At 48.2% G+C, this 14,530-nt stretch overlaps 1 protein-coding gene across 4 annotated transcripts in view; it reads left to right on the plus strand.

The window, feature by feature from the left end:
- Positions 1 to 14,530, plus strand: part of MREG (melanoregulin) — a 77,302-nt gene that overhangs the window by 6,138 nt on the left and 56,634 nt on the right. The window contains exon 1 of one of the 4 annotated variants that reach the window (XM_089328987.1): positions 7,303 to 7,507. The exons of 1 other annotated variant lie outside the window; for it this stretch is intronic. In XM_089328987.1, coding sequence (XP_089185113.1) covers positions 7,323 to 7,507 — 185 coding nt within the window. In that variant the 5' untranslated portion in view covers positions 7,303 to 7,322. Of the gene's footprint in view, positions 1 to 7,302; positions 7,508 to 8,376; positions 8,406 to 12,406; positions 12,442 to 14,530 lie in introns of those variants that run through there. 2 more of the 4 variants (XM_089328988.1, XM_089328986.1) reach the window with 2 other exon arrangements.

Below are 14,530 nucleotides of genomic sequence, written 5' to 3' on the forward strand. Positions count from 1 at the left end.
TCCTCTTTCTGTGGACTCGTGTTAGCTGACATTCTGTTTAACATGGACTGGAACACAGGGTAGGGAGGCTAACTGTGGTGCCAGGAAGGATCCTGCAGGCCCAGGAGATGTGGATCCTGACCGTTTGTCCAGCTCTTCAAAGGCCCAGGGTTGCTTCATCAGTAAACAGTTGAGGTGCCACTTTTTTTTTTAAAGATTTATTTTATTTTATTTGAAAAACAGAGTTACAGAGAGAAGTAAAGACAGAGAGAAAGGTCTTCCATCTGCTGGTTTACTCCCTAGATGGCCACAACGGCCAGAGCTGCACTGATCCGAAGCCAGGAGCCAGGAGCTTCTTCCGGGTCTCCCATGTGGGTGCAGGAGCCCAAGGGCTTGGGCCCTCTTCTACTGCTTTCCTAGGCCACAATAGAGAGCTGGATCGGAAGAGGAGCAGCTGGGACTAGAACCAGTGCTCATATGGGATGCCGGCGCTTCAGGCAAGGGCTTTAACCTACTGCGCCACAGTGCCGGCCTTGAGGAGCCACTTCTAACTCACGGAAGCTTAAGGACAAGCTTGGGTCTGGACAAAGGACTCATCCTAATTCAGACTTCAGTCTCAAAGAAAACCTAAGGTTTAGTTCAATCTTTGACTCATTTACTCGGTGCTTTCTTACCCTGTGCCCCGATTTTAGGACTGAGTCATGTGAAACTCATCTTATCAACCATCTCTACAGGGTCTGAAGTTCTGTACATCACTCATCCCTATGCTGGGCGTGTTTCTGAAGTGGGGTGGTGACCAAAACAACAAAACAAACCAGCAGTCACCGAAAAACATGCAAATGGATTGTTTTTGAATGGCAAGATCATTGATTGTGTATCTGTGCAATGGTGAATGACTTTTTGGTTCATGATTTCATGTTTTAATTAAAAGAAACATGTAGGGGTATGTATGAATATTATTAGGTTTCTAATGTCACCACAACAAATTGCCACAAACTTGTTGGCTTAAAATAACACACACTAATTCTTTCACAGTTTTGGGAGCCTAAAGTCTGAAATCAAAGGGCCAAAATCCCTCTGAAGGCACCAGAGGGGAATCGTTGCTGCTGATGGCAGAGTCCTCGTGTTCCTTAGCCTGTGGTTGAACATCTTCAGTTGCTGCCTCCATTTTCTTCCCTGTATCTTCTCCTGTGAATCTTGAATCTTCCTTTCTCGTTCTCTTATGAAGACACCAGTCACTGGATTTTGAATCCATCCTAAAATCTGGCAAGCGTGGTCTCATTTCAAGATCCTTAACTTAAATACACCTGCAAAGTCTTTATTTTCAAATACTATTGCATTTGTAGGCACTAGTGAATAGGATTTGGATGTATCTTTTTAGGGGACACCATTCAACCCATTACAGGGTACTTTTGAGAAAATTGTATGAGCTCAAGCATAGGTTTTTATTTCACTTTGTGGCATGACTTTCTTCCATCTCTGCTAAAAGCAGCTCTTAGCAAATCAAAATCTATCTGAGCATGAGTTATAGCCCTGGAGGACCAGCTGCAGTCACCTGTAAGCAGAGATTTGCCCATGACCTCTGGCCCCATAGAGACTACAGCCAACTGACATCCTATAGAGACAGCAGAGCCCTGGAGGAGACTGAAACGGAACGTGAGTGAGCTGGCTGTAGTGAAATATCATTCACTACTTTTCCAAGGCTTATTTTGAACTGTTCCAGGGAAATATAACTTTCTCTCTCTCTCTCTCTCTCTCTTTTTGGGGGGGGGGTGTTAATGACTGATAAGCATCATTGTGACTGATCGGTCTCTTAAAAGCAAAAGAAGCAATGGAAATAATTAACAATCATGGTTAGGTATTTAACCACTCATGGCTCTCTCAAAAGCCACCTAAGTGGACCACATACTAAGCTTCCAAATATTTGGCTCCTGCTTTTCTCTGTGCATACCTGCAGCTTTCCTTTGTGAGAATAGAACTGATGCACATACTGTGGGCAATGGAGGAGAACAGAGATTCATGTTTTATTTCTCTACAGTGCCTGAACTTCCATTAGGAAGAAATCAAACCAAATCTCAGTCTGCCCTAGATGATTGTTTTGGACCCATACTGAAGGGTCTTCTAAGAAGGAATCCATCTGGCCCTATGGGTGTGGGCAATAGAATTGAATTTTCTGGAATGGTGCACAGGCAATAATGAAATGGTTTAGTCTGAATTGTTCTGCTTCAGGATTCAGAGGAGGGTGAGAGAACGGTTGGGGAGGATGGCATCTCTGACAGTTGGCCTTCCCTGTCTTTGCTTTCTTGACTCTTTATAGGTTGTAGTACAGTCACCCTTTGGTATCCACATGGGACTGTGTCCAAGACCCTCCCTAGATACCAAAATCCATGCCGATGTTCAAGTCTTTTAGGTAAAATAGTGCATATTTGCATAAGACCTACACACATGCTCCTGTTTATCTGAAATCATCTCTAGATTACTTATAATGCCCAAGACAATGTGAGTGCTGTGTAGATAGTTATTGTACTGTGTGCTTTAGGGAGTAATGACCATAAAAGTGTCTATGTTCAACACAGATGCAATTTTTCCTCAAGTATTTTTCCATACAGGGTGGGTCGAATCAGTGAGTGCAGAACCTGTGGGTGCAGAGGGCCATTCTACTTAGTGCTTGCAGTGTACTAGGTACATCCTAAACGCTTTATATCTGTAATTAAATTCTTACCACAGGCCGGCACCGCGGCTCACTAGGCTAATCCTCTGCCTTGCAGCGCCGGCACACCGGGTTCTAGTCCCAGTTGGGGCGCCGGATTCTGTCCCAGTTGCCCCTCTTCCAGGCCAGCTCTCTGCTGTGGCCAGGGAGGGCAGTGAAGGATGGCCCAAGTACTTGGGCCCTGCACCCCATGGGAGACCAGGATAAGTACCTGGCTCCTGCCATCGGATCAGCATGGTACGCCGGCCGCAGCGCGCCAGCCGCGGCGGCCATTGGAGGGTGACCAACGGCAAAGGAAGACCTTTCTCTCTGTCTCTCTCTCTTACTCTTCACTCTGCCTGTCAAAAAAATAAAAAAAAATTCTTACCACAACCCTGTGAAGTATAGTTGTTCTTGTTTGTGGTACTCATGTTCTCTGTAACCACCTGGAATGCTGACTTTGTGACTACTAAGCCATTGTTTCTAGGGGCAGTCCAGGCTCAGGTTCCTGCAGGCTGATTCATCAACCAACCAATCAATACACAATCTTGTTTTATGTGTTTCTGCATGGAGGCATCTTATTTAATATGTGCTCTTGATTAATATTGCACTGTATCTCACATCTGAGTGAGCTCTGTGTAACACGTGGATTTCAGCACCTCAGCAGTATAGTTGGGGACCACTTTAAATGGTAAAATCATCTAAAAGTACAAAAATGCAAGATACGTGTGATATTAAATCGACCTCAATAAGGAAACTTGTTTCTGTTATGAGAACTGAAACAGGGAGGCAGGTGCCTGTTCCACCCTAGCTGGAAACATATACCTCAAGGAACTTGTGAGTCGTATCTACCAATGTCCTTGAAAACATCACTAGTATTCATCTTAAGGTTCCAGATAATTGTAGTGAGTTGGAGAATTTACAAATACAGAATTCTCAAGTAAGAAGAGTCAACTGTAATTCTGTCTATGATCTCACCAGACAGTTGGAGAAACTGAGGCACAGAGTGCTTTTCTAACTTGCTCAAAGACACACATGCCAAGCTTAGATTCATATCCTATTATGTCTCAGTGTCACAGAGAGCAGAGCCTTCCTAGTGTGCAGCAAGGTGTGTAATCAGCGGCTTGTGTGGTGTGTGCTGAAAATTGAGTTGAAGAGTATGAGACTTCCCCTGAATTGTTACAGCCTGGGGTCCAGAACACTGGGCCCCTTTTCTGCATTGAGACTAGCAAAACCAGGTGCCACTGGGAGGGAAGAGTGAGGTCACGGAGAGCTCAGGACACTGGTGAGGGAGTCACCACCAACTCCAAAAGTACAATAAGCTCCTGTACTTGTAGAGGTTTTCATTTTACAGTGTGGACTCACATGACCTCTGCACTGGTCAGATTGTCTTCTGTCCTTGGAAGGTCATTTAAAAAACATGTTGGTGAACGTGCTCATGTCACTAAAGTCCATCAGACTTGAGGCCAGAAGGCCTGGTTTTCCCCACCCTGACCCTGCTGTTGGATTTCTTAGAGCCAAATCTCCAAGTAGATGGAGAAGAGGTGTTGCATCCCATCTCCAGCTTCCTGCAAAAAGCTGCAGCTCACAGAGCTGGTAGCCCAGGGATCAGACAGTGACTCATAGGAAAAGCCCACAAAGGCAGGAAGCAGGAAGGTGCCCTTTGCTCCAAGAATCCCCTTCCAAGGCCAGCACTTTGACCTTCTTGAGAGACAGGAGAGATAGGGAGGGTCATGGGGCTGTCCCTGGGTTAGGGCTGTAAATCCCATCGGTGGAAGGTCAAGGCTCTAGAGGAAGTCAGCCAGTCACAGGACACAAAGATGACTTTTAAAGGTTTTCTTCAACAGCAACCCACAGCATCTCTCTTCTTCTTTTGAGACTTGTGGTAGTCAGTCTCAGTGACGTTGGAAGTTCCTGGGAAGAGAAGACTTTTTCTCCTACACAGCATGTGATCTGGGTGTCCTGGAACTTCCAGATAATCTTAACTACCCTTGTTTGGAAAGTAAATTCTGCTAAAATAGTTGATACAGTGAGTGACTGAAGGTCCCTCTCAGTCTGGTTGATATGTATTTGTTTCATCCCAATCATGTACCATGTACTCTATTTTTTTTGTACCCTTTAGGAAATAATTTTGGTGAGACAGTGGGTATCCAAGACAGCATCTAAAGAACCCCTGTGTTGTCTGACCCTGTCCTCTTAGTCTTTTCTTTTTTTAACTTTTAAAAATGTGTGTTTGTGTGCATGAGAACACAGACCAAAAACATACAACGTACGTGTACAGAGCTGCTGTAAAGTGAATGCTGCTCTAACCATTGCCCAGGGCACCAGGTAGTTGTTGTTCACCTCTCGTCCCCTTCTGGTACTCTTGAGACTTTTGTGAGGTCATTTTCTCATTTTGCTTTATAGCTTTACCCCTCGAGTGCATCTTAAAGGTGTACTTTAGTGGTGGGAGTTATAGTGCGGCAGGCTAAGCTGCAGCATGCTGTGTCTATCCCATAGCAGCGTGCGGGGTCCAGTCCTGGCACCTCTGCTTCCAATCCAGCTTCCTGCTGATGCATCCTGGGAGGCAGCAGGTGGTGGCTCAAGTGCTTGGGCCCCTGCCACACATGTGAGAGACCTCGATGGGTTCCAAGCTCCTGGCTTCAGCCTGGCCCAGCACTGACTGTTATGGGCATTTGTGGAGTGAACCAGAAGCTGTCTCTTTCTATATATATCTGCCTTTCAAATAGATGAAAACAAATACAGTAAAAAAAAAGATGTACTTTAGTTTTACCTGCTCTTGAACTTTACATAAACTGGGTCAAACTGTGTTCTTGTGTGACTCACTTCGTTGGCTCAGTTTGATAGACACATCTGTGCTGTCATGTGGCGCTCAGCCAGGGGTTCTCATTGCTTTATAGTGTGTTCCATTTCCTTCATCCCTTCCATGAGGGGATTTCAGAAAGTCCACAGAAAATGGAATCAAAGGTAAGTTTATTTTGGCCCCTAAACCATCTTGAAATCTATACCTAGCTTTTTAAAAAAATATCTCTTTACCATGAACTTTTTGAAGGCCCTTATATATTCTACTTTTTTTTTTTAAAGATTTATTTATTTATTTGAAATCAGAGTTACACAGAGAGAGAAGGAGAGGCAGACGCAGAGAGAGAGAGAGGTCTTCAATCCACTGGTTCACTCCCCAACTGACCGCAACGGCTGGAGCTGTGCCAATCTGAAGCCAGGAGCCAGGAGCTTCTTCTGGGTCTTCCACACGGGTGCAGGGGCCCAAGGACTTGGGTCATCTTCCCCTGCTTTCCCAGGCCATAGCAGAGAGCTGGATTGGAAGAGGAGCAGCCAAGTCTCGAACTGGCTCCCATATGGGATGCCGGCACTGCAGGCGGCAGCCTAACCTGCTACACCACAGTGCCGTCTCCTATATTCTACTTTGTTTTTACATTTTGCTATTGTGTGATTTCCAATTTGGTGCTATGTAGCATGGTTTAGATTTTAAAGAAAAAAAAAGTGAAATTGTTCCTCCTTCAGCCCCGCTCCTCTCCTTCTATTTCCTTGGATATGCCAAACATACGTCTGCCTTGGAGCCTTTGCACTTCCTAACTTCCTTGCCTGGAATGTTGTTCTCTGCATGGATAACTCACACTTCGGTTCAGCTCTCTGCACACAGTAGTTTTAGCAGAAAGTTCTCGCCTGAGTGCCCTGTGTGGAACAGGAAGCTCTGCCCCTCAGCCTGCCCCTTATTCACTGTGGATTTCTTCATGGTCCTGGTATCATCTGACATAAATATGCGTTTGTCATCTGCTTCCTCCCACAAGACTGGAAGCCTGACTTTCGTAAGTTGCAACAGCTAAAACATGTTAAGAGTTTGATGTGCTTGAAGACACAGAGGCAGGATGACTACAAGGTCATGGGTCACTGCCTTCTGCTGGTCAGGGCAGATTGGGTGCTTGGTTTGGATCATGTTGAGCCTGTGCTGTCTATTAGGCATCCACGTGGAGATGGAGAGCCTGACACTGGGGGGGACATCCGAGCGGGGGGTGCAGATCAGGAGTTGGGACTCTTTCTCATGTGGATGCTATTTAAAGGCATGGATGATGGGGCGTGAGCATAAGCAGAGCCCATGCATTTCCCCAGTAAGGGAGATGAAAAGAACACTCGCCTTGCCTGCTCCACGGGGGTTTGCTAAGGGACCATTCCAAGCCTGGACAGGAGGATCCAGGGCCACACAACCAGGTCACCCAGGGCTCTGCTGCAGCTTCGAGGAAGGCAAGCCCAAGATGTAGCGGCATATCATGGAGGACTGCCAGGAAAGGGGTGCCCAGCGTTTTCCTACCTGCATGTTGAGAGGGTCACATCTGTGGTGTTGGGGGAAGTCGCAAGACAGGAGGTTAAGTGCTGGGCAGAGCTCTGGAATCAGTGGAACAATGTTTGACCTTGGGGAGAAAGACTGGAGATTTAAGTAAATCAGCTGGATGAGAGAGCAGCCAGAGTGTCTGTCCTGGAAGCAGCAAAGAGAGAAAGAAGGGAAGAAAGGGAGCGAGGGAGAGGGAGAAGGGGGAAGGCAGAAAGAGGAAAGAAGGAAGGAAAGAAGAGACGGAGGAGAGGGGAGGGAGGGGATAAAGGACATTAGGTTCACCTGCTTGTTCTCCAGGAGGTTTGAATGGAGGGAGAGGGGAAAGGGCTGGCAGCCTGGCCAGCAGGCCAGCCAGCTCCTCTTGGGGAGTCAGACCAGGAGGCCTTGAGGAGTGCAGTGGTTGGACAGGACAGCCTCTTGGGTTTGCTTTTTAGACCTTTGGTGACTCTTTACTGGAGATTTTATATTTTCAGTGCTTCAGTCTTAAACAGGTGATGGCTGACACATGTCCTGTGGGCAGGGCAGTAAGGTCACTGGGACCGCTAGCGTGGGCAGCCAGCCTGTGTGCCCGGTGTGTTGTGGGCCCGTGTTTGTGGTGAGGAATCCGGGGGAGCCTTGGTAAAAAGCTTCCGTGCTGACTGGCACTTGGCAGCCACGTCCTCAGGCCGCAGTTGAAAGAAGACTCTCAGCGGATTTGATTGGCTCTTGTGTCCCTGGGGCGAGTGGGGGAAACCTGAGGCTTTTCTCATCCCGTATGCAGGAGTGGAAGCAGCAGCTGCTTGCTGTGTAACATACTCTCAAAGGCCTGAAGTTAGTAAAATATTTATCATCGGCAGATGGTGGCCAGGGGCAAGCATCCACTCTCACTTTCTTTGGAACCTCGCGGAAGTCATCATATAGGGGAAGGAGAGAAAGGGAGACTCCTGGTCCACAGCCACCATTCATCCTCCCAGGGCTTCTCAGGCCCAGACCTCAGGGCCTTTGCCTGGAATTCTCTTTAAGCACACCCCAGAGCCCTTCTCTGCCTGGGGTACACAGAGGCCCCCAGGCTGCTTCCCCTTTGGCTGTTTGCTTTAGGCTTTTCTCTGTTTTCAGGTCTTTCTGACCTAAAGGTACAAAGTCTTAAAGTGGATCAATACCTTAACTGGGTAGTGGTGCAGGAGTAGATGCAGCAGGGACTGGCATGCCGATTGCAGACCCAGGTGGGTCCCATGCGTGAGCCCTGGCAGGTGCTTCTGCCACTGCTGAATGAGCTTGTGCCCTCGTTGATTTTTCACCTGTAACAGTTTTTTTTTTTTTTAAGTTTAATTATTTAACAGTAGGACCCCATCTTTCCTATGCTGCAAAGAAAGCTGACTTGTAACTGCTGAAGAACATGGCAGGAATGAGGTCCAGTTGGAGGCGGATGGGGCAGTGTGGAAGAGGCTGCACAGTAGCCAAGAGCAGGCCAGATGGGGGCTTGGGAGGGTGGCAGAAGCTTGTAAGCAGACACGGCTAGTGAGGGTCCCTGCTGGTCCTGTGTAGCAGCTGTTGATTCTCTGTGCTGTATTACATTGTCCCTGGGGTATCGGTGACTAGGCAGTTGGAGGCTCCTCCCGGGGCGCCTGGGGAAGCCTGCTCCTAATTAGGGCAGGGCTCAGCTTGTGTGAGCAGAACTCAGGAGACACTTGTGTATCTAGGGACATGAGCTATTCTAAACAGGCTGGGCTTGGTCTTCCTGTAGAGCATTGCTGAGTTTGTAGGTTAAGGACGGGTAGCTGGTGTTTCATGTTGGCCAGAGTAATGCATGGGGTGAGGGGTGGGCGAGAGCTGGAGAGGAGAGAGCGAGGGGAGGAGGAGAGAAGGGAAAAAGAGACACAGACACAGAGATGGCTGGAGAGACAGAACAGCAGAGAGGAGAGATGGAAGAGATTAAGAGAGTGTAGAGACAGGAGAGGTAAGAGAGAGAGCGGGTAGGGGGCTGGCTGGGGAGGCAGCTGTAATCGCTTTATTTTTTTTTAATAATTAATTTATTTGAAAGGCAGAGTTACAAAGTGAGGGAGAGACAGATAGATCTTCCATCCATCTGCTGGTTTACTCCCTAAATGGCCACATTGGCTGGGGCTTGGGCCAGGTAAAGCCAGGAGCTTTCTTCTAGGTCTCTTACGTGGGTGCAGGGGTCCAGGCACTTGGGTATCTTCCAGTGCTTTCCCAGGTGCATTAGCAGGGAGCTGGATCAGAAGTGGAGTCGCTGGGACTTGAGTTGGCACTCTTATGGGATGCTGGCACAGCAGGCCTCAGCTTAACTGACTGCACCACGACACCAGCCCAAGCTGTGACCATCTTAAAATAGGAAAGGGAGTTGTGACTTAGGAAAGCAACAGGGAGCTCGATAATTCATATGATTTTTACTGATGACTCAGATAGCTGCTGGCTGATTTCCAAACCTGCTTTATGGAAGTTTTAGAAAGGGTGACAATGCATTATGTCTATATCTTAGTTTGCTCCATTCACCAAGAATTTTTAATGCAACTGCTCTGTGCTGGAGCCTTCCGAGGCCCCATGGGACTTAGAATAAGTACTCAATGCAGTAGCTGCCCTTAAGGTATGCGATCAACCTGTTGAGGAGACAAGACTTACAAAACAAGGCAGATTGGGAGCCCATGAAAGAGCAGTGTCAGGAAGGCATTAGGTCTCACTGGCTCCCAAGGCACATTTACAGTGGTGGCATTCATAGTGCAGGGTGCAGCTCCTGGTGAATGTGCCAGTCCTGGATGACTCAAGGAGTCATCTCCCTGGGAGAAGCCCCAGGAAGATTCTCTGGTTTTGTTGCTGAACAACCGCCAGACTAGCTGTGGTGTTGCTATAAACCCCCAAACCTGGGTCTGCTCGCTCGATGCATAGGAAGCCAATTACTGACATTGGGGTGTTGGAAGAAAGTGTTTATTGCAAAGTACACAGTAAGGAACTGGGCAGCTGTGCTTAATTCCCTGGCTCCCTGCGGAGTTAGAGGTGCAGGTTCTTATAGATTGAAATTGGGGCTGAGAAGAGCATGAGCAGCTTGTGTTGAAATTCCTGGTTGGCTAGTAGTGCCTGTGGGCTTCCTTTGATTGGTTGGTGATGCTATGATTTAGGGAATGTTTATGATGGCCAGGTGGGCTTTGGCTGGTCTGAGGGGGTTACATGTAGTAGTAGTAGTTACCTTTGGCCCCAGATTGGAATTTCCCTCCCTGGATCTGGAATTCCCCCACACAAACCCCTCCAGATAATACTGGCCAACAGGGCTTAATTGGAAAAGCAAAGGACTTCTTGAGTCTGATGATTAGAACCTTGTCAGGCCAGCTATACAACTCTCAATTTAATGAATTCCTTTTGATAAATGGCAAGCAAGGGCAAGGACACCTTGAGCTCAGGAAGACAGACGAGAGGTGGGGTCCTGCCTTTACATTATAGGGATGTGGTCTCAGTTTGAGCAGAGAACATCCACACCTGCAGCCCATACGTGAGCTGGCTCCATCTGGAGGTGCATCCTACCATGACAGCATTTGGCTGAGGAGTCAGAGACTCCCCAGTAGGGACTTTGTTCTGGGTGGATTGTCAATGGGCCCTGGGCCCTCTGGCCAGTGGAGAGTAGAGCAACTCAGCATTCTTGCTTCTCTGCTGAGTGGGATAACACCCTGCACCCTTCCAACCTCTGGTGGTTAAATAACACGAGGGGTGGGATGCAGGAACCCTTGATTGAAGCACTGGCCATGTGCTCACACAATGCCATGGAGGCTTGTCACTGGCTATAAGAGCTACTTAGGTATTCTTTTATCAATACTTACCCAGAGTCTTTCTGCTCTGTGAAACTTCTCTTTGTCCCTCTCCTTGGGCCTCCTGCTCTCTCCAGTGCCCCGCTCCCCTTTCCCAGACCATTCCTCTGATCCCATGGCTTCTGTGCTGACATGAAATGCATGTGCATTTCTGCTGCATCCAGATCTCTGCCCGGCCCTCAGTCCTAACCCCAGACCTCTGACATCTCCCTGATTGCTCTGCAGGTTCACAAGCTCAGCTGGGGTTTCTTTTTTCTTTTCTTTTCTTTTCTTTTCTTTTCTTTTCTTTTCTTTTCTTTTCTTTTCTTTTCTTTTCTTTTCTTTTCTTTTCTTTTCTTTTCTTTTTTTTTGACAGGCAGAGTGGACAGTGAGAGAGAGAGACAGAGAGAAAGGTCTTCCTTTTGCCGATGGTTCACCCTCCAATGGCCGCCGCGGCCGGCGCACCGCGCCTATCCGGAGGCAGGAGCCAGGTGCTTCTCCTGGTCTCCCATGGGGTGCAGGGCCCAAGCACTTGGGCCGTCCTCCACTGCACTCCTGGCCACAGCAGAGAACTGGCCTGGAAGAGGGGCAACCGGGACAGAATCCGGTGCCGCAACCGGGACTACAACCCGGTGTGCTGGTGCTGCAAGGCGGAGGATTAGCCTACTGAGCCGCGGCGCCAGCCAGCTGGGGTTTCTACCCTTTGTGTCTCAGCTGAAGACATCACCTGTACACGTCACCCTCTCATGCACCTGTGTGGACCCTTCTCCAGTGCTGCTGGAATCAGCCCCCTTCATTTCTACCTTCACTGCTATTCCCCTGGTTTATACCCTGTTTGCTTGCATCTCAACCACCGTTTCAAAGCATTTAAAATTACATATTTATGAGGGTTCTTCACAGAGTCCTTGGACAATGTGTATCATGAAAAATATATGCACTGATTTGATTTTTTTGCACCAAAATAAGCTTATTTTTAATTCCATTTTTGTCTACTTGTTGAGTACCCTCACGTTTGTATAGCAACAGAACCAAAGTTTTCCTGTGCCTGAAGGAATCTTCTTGAAGCGCTCACTGAGTGGAGTAGGGCAGCATCACTGCTCTGGTTGTGGTTGGTTTGTGGGCTTCTTTCTGTCTCTGCCAGGGGAACCCTGCCCGTGACCCCAAGGCCCCTGACACTAGGACCTTGAAGAGCCGGGCATGAAAACCACAGCCACCTCTAAGCCACTTCCTTGTTCCTTCTTCATCCAGAGTTTTTTCTGGAAATATCATGTCTCTCAAGAACCCACCCGATACCCAGTATGTAGCAGGTGTCCATTCTATGTTGAATAGTCAAACAGCTGAATGAATTAATTTGGTAAGCTTTTTTTTCAAAAGATTTTTTTAATTTATTTTATTTGAGAGACAGAGGGAGAGACAGAGAGAGGTCTTTCATGTGCTGATTCACTCCCCAGTGGCCATAATGGCTGGAGCTAAGTTGATCCGAAGCCAGGAGCCAGGAGCTTTTTCCAGGTCTCCCATGTGGGTGCAGGGTCTCAAGCACTTGGGCCATCTTCCACATCTTGCCCATCTTCCAGGCCATTAGCAGAGAGCTGGACCAGCAGAGGAGCAGCCAGGACACAAACCAGCAGCAATATGGGATGCCAGTGCCGCAGGTGGGGGCCTAACCTACTACACCACGGCACTCACTTTGATAAGTATTTATTTATTTATTATTTATCTATTTACTTGAAAGAGTTACAGAGAGGCAGAGGCAGAGAGAGAGAGAGAGAGAGAGAGAGATCTTTCATTGGATAGTTCACTACCCAATGGCTGCAAGGGCCAGAGCTGTGCCAATCCAAAGCCAGGATCCAGGAGCTTCTTCTGGGTCTCCCACGCAGATGCAGGGACCCAAACATTTGGGCCATCTTCTACTTTCCTAGGCCATAGCAGAGAGCTGGATTAGAAGTGGAGCAGCCGGGACAAGAACCGGCACCTATATAGGATGCCGGCACTGCAGGTAGCGACCCCTTGATAAGCTTTTTAAAGCAAGAATGGACAGGGCATCAAGGCGTCATTTGCCTCCCTTGCACTGGCTCATTATTTTATATGATTAATTTTATTTATTTGAAGGAGAAACAGATTTACCATCCACTGATTCACTCCACATATACCTACAATGGCTGGGGCTGCCAGGCTGAAACCAGGAACAAGACAGTCAGGGTCTGCCACGTGGGAGTCAGGGACTCAACCACTGCACCTGCTGCTTCTCGGGGTGCATGATAGCAGGAAGCTGGAAATCTGAAGTGGAGCCAGGAGTCTAACGCAGGTGCTCTGATGTGTTAAAAGGAACCAGGCTGTGGGGCTCTGTGTTTCAGCCTTTGTAGATGTTATCAGTCCAGGTGAGTAACAACAGGGAGGGTCTGTGAACAGCGTGGTTGAGCTGTGTCTCACTGCCTGTGAGTGGCTCCTTTCCCATAGTACCGATTGCTCTGTCCAGTCTGCAGACTCACCTTCTGACCTACAGCCAGAGACGTTTCAGGAGTGTTGTCTGGACCCTGTCGCTGAGCCCTGTGTTCACTCAGGTGACTGGCTTCCTGCCAGCCTTGCTTCTCACATCCTGTCCCCACCTTTTACCCCAGTTTTCTTGAGTGGCCCCGATTGTCTTTCCCAAGTCTGAGGCCTTGGTTGGCAGCCTGACCTAGAGCTGTCCCTTGCTGGGTGGTTCCTGCTGCTCCAATGGTGATTCGCACGTTGCTTGCTGGCTTTTGAGATTTCCTTGGAGCTAGTTTCTTATGCTTGTTGGCATCTTGACATTTACCTTCAGCCCAGCTGTCAGTCATTTTCCTTCCTCCTTCCCAGGGTCTGTCCAGGTTCCTAGGTGTCCATCTAAGTGTCTTCTGCCTGTCCTCACTTGCCGTTCCCTCATGTCACACCTGCAGGTGTTTTAGCAGCCCATGGCTTTGGGACTGTCTAGCTGTGTCCCAGAGAACGGCATCATTCCCTGTCCAAATGAGTAAGCCTGAGAGCTCCCAGTGATCTTTGGCTCCTCCCACCACCCCTTCCTTCTCTACCCTCCTCTAGCATATCACAAAACACTTGGTTTTATCTTCTAAACAGTCTCTTTAGCTCTATGCTGCCATTCCCATCCTGGTGCCTCTCATCTCTCACCTGAGTAACTTCAACTGCATCTTAATGTCCCTCCCACACCCACTGCTGACCCCTCTGTAGTGTTCTCCACCCTCTAACCAGGTGGAAGACTTAAAGATGTGATACTGTTAGTGTCACATCACAGTCTTGCTCAAACCCTTCCAGCTCTTGTGTTGCTTTTAACAAGCAGGACCAGGATAGAAGAATGTGAGAAAGCGTCCACCCAAGCCACCTCCCATCCTGGCTTCTCTTTCTCTGTCCAGTGCCATCTTTTTTGGAATGCGTGCCCCCGATTGCCTCCCACTCTGGGACTTTGAACATGTTGTTTCCTTGGACTCCTTGTTCTTTTTGTTTTTAAAGATTCATATATCTATTTATTTATTTACTTGAAAGGCAGAGTTGGAGAGAGAGAGAGGGGTATCCTCCCTCTGCTGGTTCATTCACCGAATGACTGCAATGACTGTGACTGGACCAGGGTGAAGCCAGGAGCCTGGAATTACATCTGGGTCTCTCACGTGGATGTAGGGGCCCAAACTCTTGGACCATCTTCTGCTGCTTTCCCAGGCCCATTAGCTGGGAGCTAGATCAGAAGCAGAGTGGCCAGGACTTGAAGTG

The sequence above is a fragment of the Oryctolagus cuniculus genome, chromosome 3 (genome assembly GCF_051225735.1).
Source record: "Oryctolagus cuniculus isolate XC-2025 breed Fujian yellow rabbit chromosome 3, ASM5122573v1, whole genome shotgun sequence".
NCBI classification, from domain to species: Eukaryota; Metazoa; Chordata; class Mammalia; order Lagomorpha; family Leporidae; genus Oryctolagus; species Oryctolagus cuniculus.